Source organism: Ammospiza caudacuta, chromosome 4 (genome assembly GCF_027887145.1).
Source record: "Ammospiza caudacuta isolate bAmmCau1 chromosome 4, bAmmCau1.pri, whole genome shotgun sequence".
Lineage (NCBI taxonomy): Eukaryota > Metazoa > Chordata > Aves > Passeriformes > Passerellidae > Ammospiza > Ammospiza caudacuta.
In genome coordinates this window covers 11,909,650-11,929,618 of record NC_080596.1, presented here as the reverse complement: position 1 = coordinate 11,929,618, position 19,969 = coordinate 11,909,650, and the positions used below count along the sequence as shown (strand labels likewise).

At 39.4% G+C, this 19,969-nt stretch overlaps 2 protein-coding genes across 2 annotated transcripts; both read right to left on the bottom strand.

Annotated features, from left to right (window-relative positions):
- Positions 1-102: 102 nt before the first annotated feature.
- On the bottom strand, positions 103-9,981 carry RRH (retinal pigment epithelium-derived rhodopsin homolog). Its single transcript, XM_058804256.1, has 7 exons — positions 9,876-9,981; positions 6,321-6,511; positions 4,658-4,757; positions 3,828-3,981; positions 3,296-3,464; positions 1,112-1,290; positions 103-232 (listed from the first exon to the last, which is right to left on the bottom strand). Exons 1-7 carry the CDS (start codon positions 9,979-9,981, stop codon positions 103-105), a joined length of 1,029 nt encoding a protein of 342 aa, XP_058660239.1.
- A 3,602-nt stretch (positions 9,982-13,583) lies between these two features.
- GAR1 (GAR1 ribonucleoprotein) lies at positions 13,584-19,221 on the bottom strand. The gene is made up of 6 exons (XM_058803195.1): positions 19,027-19,221; positions 18,789-18,943; positions 17,916-17,975; positions 17,372-17,507; positions 16,537-16,644; positions 13,584-16,138 (listed from the first exon to the last, which is right to left on the bottom strand). The coding sequence occupies exons 1-6, from the start codon at positions 19,205-19,207 to the stop codon at positions 16,125-16,127; spliced, it is 654 nt and encodes a 217-aa protein (XP_058659178.1). The 5' UTR covers positions 19,208-19,221; the 3' UTR covers positions 13,584-16,124.
- Between the last annotated feature and the right edge of the window lie 748 nt (positions 19,222-19,969).

Here is a 19,969-nt window from a genome sequence, read left to right as displayed (position 1 = left end):
CAACTAACACAAACCAGCTAGCTGGGAAAGATTATTATTCAAAAAGAAATTGTCCAAAAGATGAATTAACTTGAACCCAGATTTCACTCCTTTCCATGTAACTTATGCAGGCAAATGACTGGAGTTCTGCGATGTCAGTGCACTTTGCGACACACTCATGGGCAAAGCATTGTTTATGGTTATCTCTTGCCTTGTCTGACAGCGCACCATTGCCAGGATCGCCCTCCGAAACCTGCCAAGGGCAGAAAAGGGGAAACAGAAAGATCAGAGATTAGCTGGAGAACCAAAGAGAAGGGAAAATTTTGGTAAGATGGTCTTAACTGTTGCAATAGTTCTCAATTTTAGTAGAATGGACTTAATAAAAAAACATGTATTTGGAATTCAAAAGGACCTGGGTCTTTTACACTTCCAGGTACGGAGTGTAAAGCTAATTTCATTTCTTAAATAGGGATCACAGCAGCTTTTGTTTATCCCAGGAGAGCATACATCCATAACAAAGATGAACTCACAGAATGGGAAAAAAGATGTTTTTCCATTGACTCAGCAGGTATGTGCACCTAGGCAGAGTTCACAGGCTCTGCTTGAAGGTTGGTGGCAGAGATGGGAAGAATGCCTCTTTGCAAAACACAGTCCTCAGTCAGAGGCACTGGCTTGATTAGAGCATTTGTTATGCTTGCTCAAATCAGAATAGGCTTAACCTATTTACTTTAATGAAAAGGGTCAATCCATTCTAATCCATTGGAATATGATACATCCCAAATCAAACACGAAAATCTACACCAGTTACATGTCACTAAGACCACACACTTAGGCCACAGTCAATAAAACCAGTTTACTACTGATGCAACATAAATTCTGTACTGAATCCCCTTGAGAAAACACAAGTGGGACTTTCAAAAGCTATGTTAGTATGTTCTCAAAAATATGTATCAGTTCAGGATGTTGTGATGATGATGATAACAATTTACTTTAGGCTTACAAAAGGTCATCTTCAGTAACAGTGCCATACCCTTTGCTCTTCACTAATCAGCTTGCCATGTTTTACAGGTGATCCTTCTATACTCAGATGATATGCTAAAATCATGAAATAGACATATTTCAGAAAACTTACTTTTTGTTTGCAATGACATAAATGCAGGGGTTATAGAATGTGGAAGATTTTGCAAAGAGAGGAGCTATGATGGCCATTGCAGGAGAAATTTTCTTTGGGTCTCCAAAGGAAGACCACAAACACACAATAGAATATGGAGACCATGCCACCAAGAACATGATAATCATCACAACAGACATCTGTAAAACGAGAGGAACAGATACATAACCAATATTATCTCAAGATGAAGACCTCACAGCAAAACCTCATAACAAAAGCACACACCTAGGTGAAAACAGAGCTATCCTGAATTAAATAACATATAAACAAGCATGCCTGACACATTCTGACAGTTTACACTGAAATCTTGCTTTGGGGACTTAATAGCACACCTCGCTGCATGTTGCATTTCATTACATACAATATTCCTTCAAAATCAGCACTACTCATTATGTTGAATCTGCCCATCAGCAGTTTAAATTACCAGAGAGGACTTCACACATGAATTATGACCTCCATAACAAGTCACTATTGCAAACAATAAATATGAACAGAGACGAAAATTTAAGCCAAATATTTAATTTGGCTGTTAATAAAAGTGTTTCATAAGGCTTAATTATGGTACCATTAAATAAAAGAAAGCAAATGTTCTACGACATATAGTCGAGGAACCCAGAAGTCTCTGCTTGGTTTAATGAAGCATTATAGACATGTTCAAGAATGATACAGAGGAGGTATCTGAGCTGTCATGTCTTCTCTGCCTGCCTGCAGAGAGAACAACCTGGGCATCTTGGGGCTCATGCCCCAGGACATGCCATGCCACAGCCAGACCTGACAAACTAGGGGTAGCAGAGGGTAGGAGAGGTCATCAGCTGAGACAGACTTTTCTGGATTTTGTCAGGGACATGAATCAGCAGTGGAAACTGGAAGGGAAATCTCAAATGCATCAAGAGGACAAAACAAACCACTAGAAAACCAACCAGATCTGCAGGGCTGCATACACACAGGATTCCCTAGTGCTGCTCCCAGTTAGTCTTTCAGAGATGAACAAAATGAGAAACAAGAAATAAACAGCTACTTTGTATGAGCTGCTCTAGAGGACAATCAATACACAAGCAGTGACTGTCACAGAAGATCCCTATTTAAATGCAAACACAATACCAAAATGTAAGAAAGAACCCTTTCATTTAAAAGTTTGGTGCATACAAAACTTAGAGGAGGCTAATTTTCAAAAAGCACATACTAGTCCAGTTCTAAACAATGACATTGCTTAACTCCAAAGTATTTTTTTCTCCTTTTTATTATTAGAACTTAGTGTCTTCAACTTCAAAATAGGAAAAATGCATTTTCTTCACAAACATGAGTCTAAATTTTTACCTGAATCCTCAGTTTCAAGTATTCTGAAAGTTCTTCACAAAAGTAAAACACTCAAATTACTCTTTTTAGGTAAAAATACTATTCCTCAGAACTTAGCAATGAGAAAGTTTTCCAAGGAATGCTGTTTGCACTGATAAGTAATTCAAAAACATAGGTACATACTCTTCTGTCCAATTCTCTCTCACTTTTTCATCATGCCCAACCATAAATCACATTTTTACACAAAATCAAAGGAGCTGGTGAACTTCAAGATTTCTCAAGGACTTTTATACATTAAAAGAATGTCAACTGTCCAGGCAGGATATATCATTTCAGGCCATAACTCACATTTGCTACTGCTTACATAAGAGATAAGCTCAACAGACTGAAAAGAACAAGGGACTGGAACTACACAGCTCGGGAGCTGGAAATGCACTCTCATTCCTAGGCCACAAGTTCAAGTGAGAGTTGACCAGTCCATTTCAGACCAGACACATCTGTGAAGCAAGCAGGAAGCCTAAGGACTCTGCAGACACAGAATAAAAGTTCTCCTAAGGCACCTTGGAGGTACATTTCTAGGTAATGACAGAGGAGAGAAGCAAGGAAAATTCAGTGTTCCCAGCCTTTAAAGCAGCTATTCATCTGGAAAGGGTATTAGACCAAAAATAAAGAATTTAGTGTGGTAAGTCAAGCTAAGCGTTTTCACCAAGGCTTAGTATCAGCTAATATTTAGTATAAAAGAAAAGGGGGAATGTAGGAAACTGAAATACTTAAAAGACTGCATCATCCCTTTGCAACTAGGACTTTAGCACAAAGAACATGCTTAAAACAAAACATGCACTCATTTACCTTTGTCACATCTACTTGGTCAGACCAATCTATGTTAATGCTCTCCAGGCAATTACTGCTGGCATATTGTTTCATTGTCCGGGAAACATTGTAATAACAGTAAAACATGACTGTTAAGGGCACAACAAAATTAACAGCAATTACACTCATTGTGTAGGAAATAAAGGACCTGATAAGACAGAAAAACAAAATAAAGTAACTTACAAATAGCCATCCAGGAAAAGTTACCAAAGAATTTGATATTTTGATTTGATTATGACATTTTGCAACAAGATCTAAAATAATAAGGAAAATTTTCTTTAGCTAAGTTTTTTTTATTAGAAAGTACAAGTATTGAAGTTTTGAACAATATCTCAGCTCCTATGGGGTTTTTTGCTAGACTTGCACTATGTTATTTCTATTGTTTTAAATTTTTGTTAAAAATTTTACTGCATAGTTCAGAAAGAAGTTATGCTCCTACAGCAGTGAGTTAAACAATCTTAGACTCCAGTGAGGCAGCAAAGTCAAAAGAAAGTGTGAGGGGGAATCTTACGCATCATTTTTCCTCCAATTTACTGTGCACGTTGCCCCGGTGGGATCGGGAGCATAGCTGGCCCAGCCTGCAGTAGGCATGGAAGACCAGAAGACTGCATTTATCCAGGCAGCAAGGATGAGAGTGGCATAGCTACGGGTGGTCATTCTTCTTCCTGCAGCCAAGCACAGACACAATTCTCACCTGCTGCTTCTTCCCAGTGTCAAACTAGAGTGACGAGTGGCTTCCAACAAGCACATAAGGAGCTAATATAGACCCTTTCCAGTCCCAAACACTGTAGCATACCTGTTTTCATTCTGCTGCCTCACATCTCAGTCCTTGCAGCCTTTAAAGCCACTTGAACACCATCACCCATTCCAACTCAGCATAAAGGTAATACCTGATCCCAACCCCACGCCAAAAGCTTATTATGCAACACTGCATTCAAGTACATCCTTGGAAGATTGCAGGGGAGGAATTAACTGTTACAACACAGCTGCAACAGAGGAGAGAAAAACACCCAGGGGACGTTAACAGAGGCACACACCTGCTTGACAGAGGTCAAAACCTGACACAGCCAGCGGCTTTTTGTGTGCTTCACTGTATGGGTGTGGCCCTCTAAAGACTGAAAATGGCCATAAAAACACAATTTATAAACAGAGTAACAGCCTAATGATGAATTTTTCACTTTAATGAGCAGTATGCCAACTAGGTAACTTACTTAACCAGGTACTGTAGGTTCAAGTTCTGCCCAGCACTGTAACTATGGAGTCATTCATGAGAAAACAATGCAATCAAATCAGAATTTTATTCCTCCCAACAGTGACTGAGTTTTGACCCTAAGTCAGTACCTATATCAGGCCTGCAGATGGTCAGGTAACGATCAATAGCAACAACAGTCAGCAAACCAATACTCGCCATCCCAAAAAAGATATTTAAGGCAGCATAGATCTGAAATTAAAACAAACAAGCAAGAAAACAATTTCTGAGAAACCTTTCAAAGATGCAAGCACAAAGCTGAATCAACACAATTCCACCAGAGTTCTCTTCCATAAGCAAGGTCTTAAAGGTCTTATTTCAATGCAGACAATTTGAAGGTGGCTCATTAGAAAGTAAATATTTCAAAAGCATCTGCTTGTGTGCACATTAGAAATCCTAAAGTCTCAAAATCAAAGAAACACTGTCCTTGAATAAGTAAATCTTGAGATTCAGAGTTTGGAGGGGTTTATTTCATGTTATCAATATATGTTAAGGAAACCTGAGGAGCATTTGGTCCATCAGAAAGAGTTACAGCTTTAGCAAACATGAGGTTCTGAATTATCACTCTTTCATCTGTTATGATGATTTCACAGATGTGGCCCACTGATTTACTCCCTCCGGCTCCATTTTTAAGTGTGTCAAATCTTTTGCACAGAACAACACATGCTGCAACCCCAACATGCTCCAAATGCATCTGCCTGGTCATCCCATGGGAAGCCTGACCAGGAAGGATGACTGGGAGGGCTGTGTTACCACTGGCACTCAGTAATACAGAGCCCTGAGTCAGAACACATGCCACCAGCAATTATAACAGATGGCATTCAGCCATCTCAGATCACAGGAATCATTTGGTTTAGGTTGACATGAGCTGTGCTTCAAGTGGTCTTAACTCTCAAATCAGTGAGATCTCTCATCAATCTGAACACACCACAAGTCAATCTCTCATCACCCAAAGATGTTAAAAGTGAGGCTTCCTGCCAAACAATGACTGAATTTTGACTGTGAAGGTAGTGTCTACTGAGGCAAGTGATGTCAGATTGTGATAAGCATCTGTTAGATAAATGTCCAAAATGTTTGCCTTATGACACATTTTCAGTACATGCTTTCACATTACTACTCATATTCATGGGCACTTAAGCCCAACAACCTATCAATTATGTAAATTAAAATCACAATACACAGTGAGCAATGGCCACCATCTCTCTGCTATGGAAGTATATGTTTTTCAGTCAGTCTACTCTTAAAAATAGGCAGCTCTTAAAAGTAGGCTAAATCTTTAATGGAGACTAAAAACCTTAGAGGCCTTTACTTTGGATATCCTATTAGTCCCATCCAAAAAGGACACAAATTTGCCAAGAACAACTCACCAAGATCTGTCAACCTCACCATCAAAATAGTAGCCACTATCAAAGTTTTTTAGCTCTCAGCAAAATTATCAAATGTACCTGTGCTACTACAATCATCTTCATTTCAGGAATTGATTTTGTAACCCTCCTTAAAGCTATTTTAAAATGCCTAGTTGATAGATATAAGGTTACACTTTAATGTTTTCAGATTGTAAATATAAGCTTAAAGGGAAATTCACACAAAGTACCATCTCCAGAAATTGCTGACATCAGAGAACATCAGCTTCAGGTCCAGAGTCACATTCTGCATCTCCACCTTATCCCTTAAAATAACACGAGGCAGAACCATTACTTATTTCTCAATTTGATTTTAAGTGCTGAAACTTTCTCTCTAACTGAATTGCAATACCTGGCATCCAGTATATCCAAATTTCCAGCTTCCATGCAGGTCTGAGGCAGCAGACATGGGGTAACCAATGCCACTAACACCAATATCAGTAAAAGCCAAGTTGATAATAATTGCGTTGGTTGCTGTCCGAAGCTCTTTGTACTTAACAAAGATGCCTAACACAACAATGTTACTGAGAATGCTTATCACTCCTGCAAAAACAGAAAAAGGAAAACTTTACAAAAGGTACACACCAGCCAGCAAAACACATGCAGAAGAAAATGTAGCCTATTGTAATATGGAAGTCCCAAAAGGGATTTATTTTCAGTCAAGTACAAGTTTGCAAAGAAGATAGACATCTGAAAAAGAGAAAAAAGCTTTTCCAATTAGGCAACCTTCACATGCATTCAGCCAACGAGACTTTTGATGCAATGACAACAAGCAGAATAGAAATTCAAATGCATCTAGGATTACACTTGACACACTCTGGCCACCAAGTACAGTGCTGACCTCCATGGTAAAGAATCCAGGTTGGTGACTGGTAAAAAAAAGGTTATAAAAAAATTTATGCACCTGATCTAGAAGAAGGCCCCTGCCAACCCCTGAGATTCAGTAATTTTAAAATCAAATGAGGCAAAATAATAATTACCCCGCAGCTATCTCTCTTTTAACACCATCAAGGATGTCTGTTCTCAGGTGCAGGTCTCCTGTTGGAGATCCAACATCTTTTGGCCCCACAGATGTCATCATCTATCATATTCATATACTCACACATTTCAGGAATGACACTGATCCTATGTGCTCCTAAAATTTAAATAAACAAGGAGCTGAGGATCTGATCTGAAATGAACACCACATAAAAAATCCACATGCAGTGCTAGTTCTGTTCTGTCAAGTCTCCTGTTGACAGATAGCATCATCTCTTGGGAGAGAGGGAGCAAAGGAGAATTACAAGTTTAATAACACAGGCTTCTTATGAGGCAAGTTTTAACAGATATTACAGCTACCAATAATGAAATCAGACATACAACAGGACTGTAAACTCGTATCCTCAGGGTGAAGAAAAGATCCTTCTAGACATACTTAAATTTAATAATTCAGAGTCCAGCCTTAGAAGTAAAGGGGGGAGAGGGGAGGCAGTGAAAAACAGGGAAGAAAAAGTGGAACCTGTATTAATTAAAAATGTTATTATCACTAAATTAAACTAATAATAGAGCAAAAAAAGAATTTTGTTTTGAAAAACAAAATATAAGACGAAAGACAGATTCCATCTTGAACAAAGTGAGAAAAAACACATCGATACAAGAAATTATCTTTGTTTCTGAGGAACAGGTCAAGCAAATGAATGAAGTTTCTCCAGGTAGCAGTTAAGCAGTGTCCATTAAAAGAGCATTGAAGCTGGTCAAAGTGCTGGAGCACAAATCTTATGAGGAGCAGCTGAGGGAGCTGGGGTTGTTCAGCCTGGAGAAAAGAAGGGTCAAGGTGACCTTTTTGTTCTCTACAACCATCTGAAAAGAAGTGAAGCCAGGTGGTGGTCAGTCTCTTCTCCCAGGAAACAAGTGACAGGGTGAGAAGAAATAGCCTCAAGTTGCACCAGGGAAGAGAAATTTTGGATATGAGGAAAAATTTCTTCACTGAAAGGATTATCAAGCACTGGAACAGGCTGCCCATGAAAGTGGTTGAGCTGCCATCCCTTGGAATGTGTAGGTATGGTGGTTAGGGACAGTTTAGGGTGAGACATGTCAATGTTGGGTAGTAGCATCAAAGTAAAAATACCAGGTACATGTATAACATGGACTTTACCTTTCCAGCTAGCATTTTAAAATGATACCAGAGCATTCACCACTATAAGCAGAAAGACATCCATGAGGCAGCAGAGCTTGCTGCAGCCTGAGTATCCCTGCTGTCATAACAAAATTGAATACAAAATTGAATACACTGACCAGTGTAATGCTTAACAACCAATTCCTTCCCAGAAAACAAGAGAGAAACACTTAAATCCTTTAAAGAGCAGCATAATGATGAACACTGCACCCAGACTTCTTTTTAATTTTAACATTTCTGCCTATTAACAAGGCTTAAATCTTCCAGATGTGAAATTTGCTGTGGTAAGGCTGGTGCAAAGCAATCAATCATACTTTCAAATATTTTATGGACTTCATTGTCAAAAACATTTCTCATTAAGAAAGTAAAGATTTATTAGACTCCCCAACTATAATTAGAAATAAAAAATTGAAAAAAACCTAAAACTGCAAAGTAATCCAACTTTTTTTCCCCATGACATTTAATTTCCATGCAAGATTAAGAAAGAAGAGCTGGCTTGATTCTGGCTAATTCCATTGATACCCTATGATCACCAATGATAGCTTTGATCCCGAACTGTTTGACCAGCTGGTTAAAACTATCTGAAAATATCACCTTGTTACATACTACATAATCAATGTTAATAAAAATATAAGACGTATGTCTAGGCTTCCAATACTTGGCAATTATTTATCTCTACAGCTTCTTAAGAAGCCTACTGCTCTGTGTAGCTGTTCTATTAATTTCTCCAAAGACCTTAAATAAATTATTGTCTTTGCATCCAAAAATACCCACTTTTCCAGCACAGCCATTTGATACTCATCATTTCAGACATATATGCTAAATACACTGCAACCATCAGCAATACTATTTCATATAAATGTAAAATACATTAATATTTTACAGTATTTTAAAATCTAACTACAACTTGGAAAAATTTGTGGTACAGTCAATGAATAAAGGGTAAACTGATTTGATTTTCCATAATAAAGGTACAGAAGGCCTGTTTTTAAACACAGTAGGTTTCGGTTTTGGTTAGCTGGATATTTCCTTACTATGGCAGTCACTGCTTCAGAAAAGCACTACTGAAAAAGCTGTGGTAATACAATGAATAAGTTTTTAAGGAGAGAATAAGAATAATTTTATAATCATTCAAGTTTAGCCAAAGACCACTGCAGTCACAGGGATAAAACACGATGTAAAGCTTCACAGCATGCTTTTCCAACACGTGTCATTGGTGAAAAATACAGCTGCAACTGGAATCTGCTCTTCTCTGATTAATGACCAGCTCCCTCCCTCTAAGTCACATTCCAACCCTTCCCCTTACATCCCCCTAACAGACACCCGCTCACATGCTCAGACTACACATATATTGCTACAAACATGTGGCCCAGGAGAAACCTCAAGATAGCTTAGAGCACATCACAGAAAAATGCAAGATGTGACAGCTATGCCCTATTTTTATCCATTTTGCAAGCTGGCAGAAACTAATTCTCACTCTCTTCTATAATTACATATCAACAAAATGTATTTTTTGAGACACAACGCTGCCTTCAAATATAGAGCAGAAAACTTAGATTCTGCACCCTTTAAGTGTTTTTGAATATTTCAGTCAGGCAGCTGATTGCTAACTTGTCAGTAAACATGGAGAAAAGCCATCAGACAGCTGTCTAACACAAAAAGAAATACCATCCCTATTACTGTACAAAATGAGCATTCAGATCTACAAGTTCTATTTTAAAAAGTTATGCAACAATTTGCCAATGCCCATACCTGCTGTTATTAAGTAAGCTGCAACTATGTTGTGCTCAGTCTGTGTAAAGGCTGAATGAGCTTCATTGTCACTTTCTGAGGAATTGGATGAATCATTCCAATGCATTGTCGTCTATCCTCTGAAATAATTCATCAAGAAGACTAAACACTACAAAACCTTGTCAGGCAAATTCTTCCATTATTCAACAGACTCACTAAACAATTAAAAGAAAGGGGATAGGGAGGAGTTCCCCCCACCACTGACAGCTTCCAAGTATGATTTAATTGGACTAAAGTGGAAAGAAGTTTACACTCCCAATCTATGCAAGAGATTGTTAATTAAAACAAAGAGCAGCACAGAATTGAGTAAATTTTGAACAGTGTGCTTAAACTTCATTCTTACTGCTAATGAGATTAACTGTCACATGCCCCCAAACTTTTTCCCCTCAAACCTCTTGTGCAATGCTTTCGAAACCTCAACAAAAGTTGACTCAGTTCAATCAATCATCAGCCTGGCTTGGAACTAATTCCCATCTCGCACAAAGCACAAAAACCTGCAGTACAGCATGAAGAGACAAATGTCAGTTTCCTTAAAAACAGAATACATTTACTCTAAAGCCCATCCCTTCAAATCTTTAAAGACTTACTTCTTCAAGGTTCTTTGTTTGATTTAAACTCTGACAAAGACACAAGAAAAATACATTCCAGCATTTTCCTAAGTGAAGCATGACTTCCAGAAAACTCAGCTGCTACATCTCTAAAATAGCCTGGTCTATAGAAAAGTTGTTGAATATGCCTCCCTCTCCTAAACACAATACATGAGAGCTTACTTTGGGCAAATTTTTCAAAGCATCTAACTGGACATTCTTCAAAGATCTGAGCAGCAAAAGCTCATGTTTTCTTCCCTCCAATGATGAGGTACCAGCACACCAAAGCAAAGACTCTTTTAAAAACCCTGCATGAATAATAGCTGCCATAAGTCCTTGCCCAAAGGACTTATGCAGAGCATCAGAAAGCAACTGTTCCCCCTCAGTCATACAGTTTTTGCCTTCAGTCAGTATTCATACTGGGTATAAAAGTGACAAAGATGAGCACCAGTGGTTCTTCAGTTGTATGTGGTAGGTGAAGCAGGTCCCAGGCTAGGGCTGTGCCTTCTGAGCAGCAATAAGGGTGCAGTGACAAAGAATACAGTCATGCCATGGAAAGTATACCTGAAGAGCTCTCGCTTCTCTAACCTGTGAAATACTCAGAGTGTTCCCTCCCACTCCTCACTTCTCCAAAACAAACATCCTGCATCTTTTTTTTTAACATAAATGTAAGAAAATTTTTACATAACCTTGTGCAGTCACAGCATTTAGTCATCATTACTACACATGATCTCGCGTCACAATCCTGCGAGCAAACGTTCCCTTTAATGCCCCACATCTACACTCACAGCTCTCAGGGTGTTTGTCTTATTACAGTATTTTTCCTGTCAGAAGAGGATTAGGCAGGAACAGGGTGCGAGGGCTCTGAAAGGAAAGATCATCCATTTGGCAATGAAGCCACTTTCCTCGTGCAACACTGTCATGCCCTGAAAAATCTGGCAAGACAATAATTTGATATCTTTGCTTTCCTCCTCTGACACTTTGGCAAGATTCTCAAAAGCACCTCAGATCTTGCAGCTTCCCCAGAAGTCAGAGCTTGCAATGTTGAACGTCTCAAAAAAGCAAACCATTACTATTTTTACTCAGATAGGATTCCAGATGTACAGTAGCAATTAACAAAAGAAATTTTATATTTGTTGATTTAAATACAACTTTCTAATACATGCAGTCCCTCCTATCTACCAATTGTTTCTGTCTCTTCTCAAATTGACTAATTTTACTGCAACTACAATTGACAGAGAAAAGTCAAAACTAAAGGCAGACATCATCAAAAGTATTCTTCTTCTGCAACACCGTAGTTCATAAAATAAAGTCAAAAAGATAAAACAAGAAATTAAATATTGAAGTAGAAAAATAATCCACAGCTTCTAAGCCAGATAAAATATGTCTTACCACATTGCTTATTACTTCTGGTATAAGAAGATAAAATCCAAAACCTCAGGCTGTTTTTATCCTTCAATAACATAGCCTTACAGGTGTCAGAGGGGCACCTTATAAAGTGATGCTTTTCCTTCCCACCTGTCCCAGATCAGTAGCAAAATGTAACTTCTGTTAAAATCCATTCTTCAGTTTGCCGGTCTCTCCCTATATATGTGGGGCAATGCAATTAGAGGTTTAGCAAGCTGCTTTCAGTTATGTGTAAAATATATATCAATGCACGTGAGTAGAGAAACGTACCTTTTGCATTAAAAATAAATAAATTGGAAACCAAAACCAACCCCAAACCTCTTCCTGTTTCCAGTAACCCTGCTATAAATCCATCCCAAACCCAAACCCTCCCATGTTTACTATGCCCTCCACCACTGGAGGGCCCTCTAAGGCAAAACGTCCCTTTAACCTTTTCCAAAACTGAGGCAAATGGTCCAAATCCCAAGGAAAACAAATGAATACTTCTTTCTCCTCATTCTCAAAGACTTTTACTGGACTTAAACTGCTGGTTAGAAAAGTTTCACTCCATAGAGATTTTCACCTGACAGCCCTGAAAGATGCATGACCCCACTAAGATTTTTACTTGCCATACATCACATAATAACTATGCTTTTTTTTTTAAACAATGCTCTTCCTTGCCAAGACAATGCTTTACACAACTGCAAATTACTTTGCACCAGTCTATGTGCAACAGCCCACCATTTCTTCAGGCAAACATCCACATGTACAAGTCAGTGCCAGAGAAAATCCTTCCCGTTCTACAACTCCCAGTGGTGCAGATTCACATTAAAATACCCCAATTATTTTCTGCACTTCATCAAATTTCTGTAAATAATATAGCAAATCTCTGAACTACATTGGGCCATCCTATCCCAGCATCTGCAGAAAACAAAAGGAAAATAAACAACTCCATAAGGAATGCAAGGCCACTAAAGCCATTCTCATTAGGTAACAATAAGCCTTATAATACACCACCATGTATTACCCTCTGTTTAAGGAGGATTTGGATCCCAAAAAGAAAAAAAAAGACTCCAAAATTTTGCTGTGGCATGGACAAAAGGCTCCAGGTCTTATAGGCAATCTGATCCTGGTGATGCACCTGGTGTCAGTTTCAAAATCAGCTCAAAGTCAGAGCCTACACCTGGGTCAAACACTGCCATGGGAGTGGAGGAGGACACAGGTGACATCACTACTGCTGTGTACTGAGCTGCTCTGAAGCCCACCTGAGCTTCAAAGGAATTTCCAGGACAGCAACCCCACCTTGTGCTGCTGGAGCAGGTGGCAGATGAAAAGATATTTACACGGCTCAGCTATGTGCTACCAGAAATGGGAATATAAATACAGGGAACACCAAACTGTCATCCAGAGGCTAGAGTAACACCTTACCCCCACTCCCCTCACTTCAGATTGCACTCTGACTTTTCTTCCCCAGACGCTGCAACTACTTGAAATTCACCATTTCTGCCAACACACCTATTTCTGTCACAGTACCTGTGAGCCCCTCTCCTATTCTCTGCAGCAGCAGAGTATCTGTAATTATGCACATAAATAAATCCAGAACATTTCACTTACTAAGAGCAGGAACACTGGGACAGACTCACAGATAGAATCTGAATTAGAAGTTCAAGACTGAGAGAAAGGTGTCATTAAATTAGAGAACGTCTTAGTTCATTACAGCATTACACTGCAGACAAGACATCTTCATTTTTTTGAGACTGAATTTTAATCTGTTACTGTTAGCACCTTATTTATATTAGGAGGGCAGGGTCACACCATGGCACAGAGAAGACAACACAGAACAAGGACTTAATGTGCCTTGCAAATCCCCTCTTCCCCAGAATGGAGAATGAAAAAAAGGCATCATCATATGGCAAACACATCCGGACAGATTCCTCGTATGTTCTTCCATCCTAACATCCTACAACCTCCATGGAGATCTAAGATTTCTCTGGAGATTTGCATAAAATCCAAACAGCATTGTTTGTATGCATAGGCCATGCCATAATGCTCCCTTCCCTGTATCCAAGAGGCCAATCTTTCCTCCAGAGCTGCAATGGATATTGCTGTTTAGCCCCTCTGCACAGAGGTCAGAGCCTTTGCTTTGCCCTTGCAGCGCCTGAGGCTGACTCACTGCTCCATCTGCTGAGAGACTCGGCACACTCGCCTGCTCCTGGGCTGCCAGGCCACACTGCTGCAGCCCAACACTGCCTGTCACACCCTGCACTCCACAGGCATGGCAGGAGCCTTCTGACATCCTGGCAAAAAGCACGTCCCTAAAGAATAGCAAAGAGCAGCAGGGATTTGGGTGTAAGAGTGAGGACTTTGGGTGTAAGAGTGAGGACTGTGTTATGTTAGTCTTTCAAAGTCAGAACAGTAAGGAAAGAGTACCCGAGCCAGCTGCCACTACTGAAGCATCAGTGAGGAAACCCAGCACAGCAGAGGAACCAGCTGCAAACAGGACAGAAGTACTGACACCGCAGGTGCACTTGGTTTGTGTCGTTCAGCTGCAATGTGGAATGCCCAAAATGCAATTACTTGCAAAGAATTTAGATAAAAGGCAATTTTACAAAGCCTCACGTCAAAGCCCTGAGGCACTTAGGCCTAGCACTGCACAGCAACAGAAGCCTAATGATTCTCAGTTCTGGATTTAACTGACCTGGCTAAAGCTAGACTTGTAGCAATACCAGGGAAAAAAACCCCATGGAATCCCTCATTTCCTGAATTTCCTGGGGTTAAAATTAGAGCCAGATTCTTCTCACAAAAGCAGATCTAGCAGAAATTCAATATTCTGTGTTTCATTTTTTAAGCTGACAAACATTTTTATCTATTATCCTTTGCAGCATCTATTCACATTTAAATGAATTCTTTACTGTTTGTTTTTTCACTCTTTCAAGTTTTGTTTGACATTATTAGAAGTAATGGTCACATTTGTTAAAACATGCAGTAACTGTCCAATCCTGGTACTGAGAAATTACCTGCTGCCTTTGTTAAGCAGTAAGCTAACTAAACTGCCTGTTACTGCATTCATCAACTAAAAAGCATAAGAGTGCAATCAATTCTGAAAGGAACTTTTCTCACACTGAACAAGATGCTCAAAATACTTGCACATACATTATTCTACAGACCCCTTTTGAAAATTGCTTGGTAGGAGAGTCTGTGAACAGACTCCTAGCTCCAGCTGAAAGAAATCCAGGGGGTTCTATTTTCACCTATTTTATTTCCAAAGTTCCAGAGCAGAGGCACCCCTGTGTCCTCCATCCTTAGGAAGACACAGTCCCTATCTTTCCAACAACCCTCATTATCCATCCATTTAAAGAGACCAGGCCCATGCAGACTTTGTCATGCCTTGCTAAGCAATACATAACTGAAAGCATTGTGTGCAGAGGAGCCCTATGATGAGCTATTTAACCTCAGCTCTACACAAACCCAGAGGTGCAGTACCAGGACATCAAAACCTCAACAGAAACAGGCTAATGGGGAGATGCAGGGCCAATAAAAAACCCTTAGCATTTTAATATCAGTGTAATTAGATACCATTAGAGGACTGAAGTATAGTATTAATCTTGTCTTGTTCATTAGACAGCACCTTCTAAGAGGACCACATCTTAATGCCTTTGGTTTTCATTAATATTTATACAGAAAAATTCACAAAATATACTCTGCTGTCTTCTCTCTTATACATTATGCATTTAAAAAACTATCAACACAAAAGTTTGAAATTTAATTTATAAAAAAAGGTTCACAAAGGTTGTTTAAATGGCATATCCAGAAGATTCAATATTAAAGGAGGATGAGAACCAAGGATCAGTCATGCACAGGTTCACACTGAAGTATGTGCATGCAGTGAACCTGTAAGGTCTTCTGAAAACTCATTTCAACTGATTGTTTACTCCCAACTCCAACATGGAGTTAAGCACTGACTGCACTGCTTGTCAGAGACAAACAGTTTGAGAATAACATCAAATCGTGACTCAGTTACAAAAGTTTACACATATTCTGAGCAATCTTCAGCTCTTCACCTGGGGCTGCACTCTCCTCGCACGTCCATCAACAGTCATGAAGTGTAAAAATAATTGTCATTTGTAGATTCAAGTTCTTTATAAAAAGATTTTCAAGGTCCTTTACAAAAATTTTTCATGGTTCTTTGCTTCTGCAGATGACATGATAAGACAATGAGATACTCATGGCTCCATTTTTAATGTCCTCTTCCTATTTTAAGAGAAAAGAAAAATACATCAAACAATTCTTATCTTAATTGTGTTTCAAGCAAATTCTATACATAACATTGAATGAACTGATAGAATACAATGCAAAAAACTAACGTGGTTTTACACATGCATCAACAAATGCAGAGTACTGTGCTTCAGTTTAAACTACCAGGATGCACAGAAATATCTTGCATAGAACTATAAAGATATTAAAAATATCTGAGGCTTTATATATTATAAAAATAATATATTTTAATATCTGTAAGACATTAAAAATCACAACATTCTGTTAATATTTACAAGCTTTAAATTATTTTAATATTTACAAGCTTTTTAATATTTACAAGCTTTTATTTAGGAGCTATTCTTATTATGGAAAGGTAAAAGCCCCAGACTCACCCCGAAAGCCTCCTCCACCACCTCTTCCTCCTCTGAATCCTCCTCCTCCTCCTCTACCTCCTCTGAATCCTCCTCCTCTTCCTCCACCTCTGCCTCCTCCAAATCCTCCTAAACAAAAGAAGTTACCCTTTGAGAAGCATGTAAATTCTTGGTTACGCACAACAATTTATTTCATAGGCAGCTTATGAAATGAAACGAACAACAACAAAAAAACAGAAAGTGTCAATTGCTGGACAGTTACCAGGTCAATTACTAGTAGCCTGCTTCTTCTTGGGAACATCTGGAGCATTTTAGGTATTGCTAAATATCTGATATACCATGTCCAAAATACTAAAGAGACTGTAAAAAATGAATTACATATATAAACCAGTAAATTCATTACAACTATTAGTAATTATTATCTATTAATTACAACTCAACATTAAACCAAACAAACCAAACCACTTTGAAACACTTGTGCCTTGCTGCATAGAGGCAGGGTATGGAAAAGAGACAAGAAACTGTGATGTAAGAAAAAATAAACTTCAGCTTTGTTTGAAGAGTACGTCACAGGTGATGTTCAAAAAGCTTTCTGTCTTTGTTATAAATCAGCATTCCCTCCTCCCTATGCTTTGGAGCTGTTATTTAGCCAGTCTTGCCACCTGAAAGGTATCGCTGCCTTTTCTATACAGTCAAGCAGAAACATTTTTATTTGCAATACAGCTGTTGATATTCAAGTACTCACCAGCAGCTTTAGGAAACAAAACACAAATACTCCACAGAACAAATGACCAAAGCAACCCATGGCATCTCAAATAACTCCAACATCCTGCAGCTCTCATTCTTGTGATCTTACCTCTACCACCGCCTCTTCCTCCCCCACGTCCACCACCACGTCCTCCTCTACCACCTCCTCTGGGAGCACCTTTTTCTCCAGGGGGCCTTGGCAAAAACCTCTGAAGAGGCAGCAGCTTTGCTGGATCAATGTAAAACTGCAGGAATAGAATTCCATTAAGCTTTCAAAATACCAAGACTAAAAAGCACATTAATATCTCCCTTTACAAATATCCACAATTTGGTGTTATCCCATTACATCAAACTGTCCTCTGCAAAAAGCCAAGGAGAGAAAGCACACAAGAAGTAAATCCCAGAATTAAAAAGCTACTAAAATATTGGTGATATTTGTGTGATTTTGTTGCATCTTTTCTCATGGGGCAGGAAAAAGGAGTAATGTGGCAAACACAGAACTGGAAAGGATGAGGAATTTAATTCCCTTGTTTACATAGGACAATCTGCTTTTAAAGTTATTAAATCTTAATAAAGCTTTTACTATCTGCTGACAAATTAGACTTAGCTAACTGATGGCATTCAGTAAAATTCTGTTATTGAGATTGACTTACCTTTTGCATTTTTTTAAATGAAGAGGCTTTCATGTTCTCAGACAGTTTCACTGAAAAATACTGTTGGTTTCCTTAAGGAGCATTGCAGTAATAAAACATGCAAAACTGTAATTTTGATCAGTCCATGGAAGGAACATTGAGACATTTTCTAAGTTAGTATTTTATAAATTCAGCTAAATTTTACCACAATTGCAATTAAAGGTGATTCAAACCTGCACATTTTACTTCACATTTAATGTGGGAGAGGAAAATTCACATAGCTAGTGACTGGTGCTCAACCAACCAACACAGGCTGAGTCTTAACTGGGTTACTCCCTCAGCTATCCTGCTTTTGTCATGGATTCTGTCCATCTGGCAGTGACAACAAAATGTACCCAGTGTCTCTATGTCAGGCTGGCTCTGCCACAGATGTCCTGGCACATCCCACTTTTATGGGCAGGAAAAGTAATAAATGTGACAATGAGCCACAGGACATCTCAGTAAAAACTCACTTTATAATTAAATAATGTGCTGGAGCATGAGCAAGGTCCCCTAATACACCAAAAAACCTAAAAGTCCTTGATCCACCTATGTTATGGCTTAGTAACCTATAGCAGAAAATCTGGTCAATTAGCCAGAAAAAGCAACAAGCTGAACCACCATGAATCCAAAACACATCATCAGTACTGCTAAAGAGTGAAAATCTGATTGACTTCATGTACTCTGTCATATCAAAAAAGCTCTAGACAGGCACTTAAATGAAGCACCTACAGTTGCAGCAAGACTCACATACAACTGGTAGCCAAACTCTGAACTATTTTAAAATCCTAGAGAAATCCCATTTCATATCAAATCAATTTTTAAAAAACAGTCACACATTTTTTGGAAGGATACAAAGTCTCTCAGCTGTCCAAATATTTCATCCACTTTGCCAATCTGCTCCTTATTATCCAGGTACACTGGGGCATTGAAATAAGGCACCTTGTTTTCCTCTGTTTTACATTTACAAACTATGTCATCTTCACAGGGATGCATGAACTCTCCCAGCACTGAAATAAAGAGCAAACAAGCTAAAGGGCTGGAGCAGACAATCTAAGCAAAATAATAAATGAAGTTTCTCCATGTAACTTACAAACTACCCTTTCTGGAGGGCCCTGGTCATATCCTCCTCTGTTGAAGCCTCCTCGTCCACCTCCCCGTCCAAAGCCACCTCCTCGCCCGCCGCGGTTGAAGCCGCCTCTGTCACCGCCACCTCCTCCTCGGTTGAAGCCACCTCCTCTTCCTCCTCCACCTCCTCTTCCACGAAAAGACATTCTCTACTGTTTCCTGCTTTGTGAACAAAAAAAAATCAGTTGTTTAAGATATAAAAGGTGCGTCCCATGTGCTTTGCTGTACAAATTGCAGTCTCCTGTCAGCCTGGTTTGTTAATTTAATGGTTTGTCCTTTTCGAACCTCAGTAAAAACATGCTGGCCTATGAAAAATCAAGTTTGCACCTAGGATGTCAGCCACTGCAACATCCGACTGCAAAAGTGGCTAACAGTGATCAGCTAGTCATCTTTGACTCATCTGTATAAAGATGCCACATCTGATGGCAGTCCCCAGCCCCACAAGTGGCACAAAGAGAGAATATCATAGAATGGTTTGGGTTGGAAGGGATCCTAAAGGTCAACTTCTGCCAACCCCTCTGCTGTGTGCAGGGACACGTTCCACAGGCTGCTCAGGGCTCCATCCAGCCTGGCCTTGGGATGGGGCATCCACAGCTTCCCTGGGCAGCCTATTCCAGTGTCTCACCCCTCTCACAGTAAAGAACTTCTTCCTCGCATCCTATCTCGACCCACTCTCTTTCAGTTTAAAACTGTCTTCTCTTATTCTACCACTATGTGTCCTTGTGAAAAGTCCCTCTCGAGCTCTGCTGTAGTCTCCTTCAGGCACTAAAATCTTCCCAGAGCCTTCTATTCTCCAGGCTGAACAATCCCCACTCTCAACCTGACTGCAGAGGAGAGATGCTCCAGCCCTGTGACCACTTTCATGGCCTCCTCCGGGTTTGCTCCAAAAACGCCACGTCCCTCCTGTG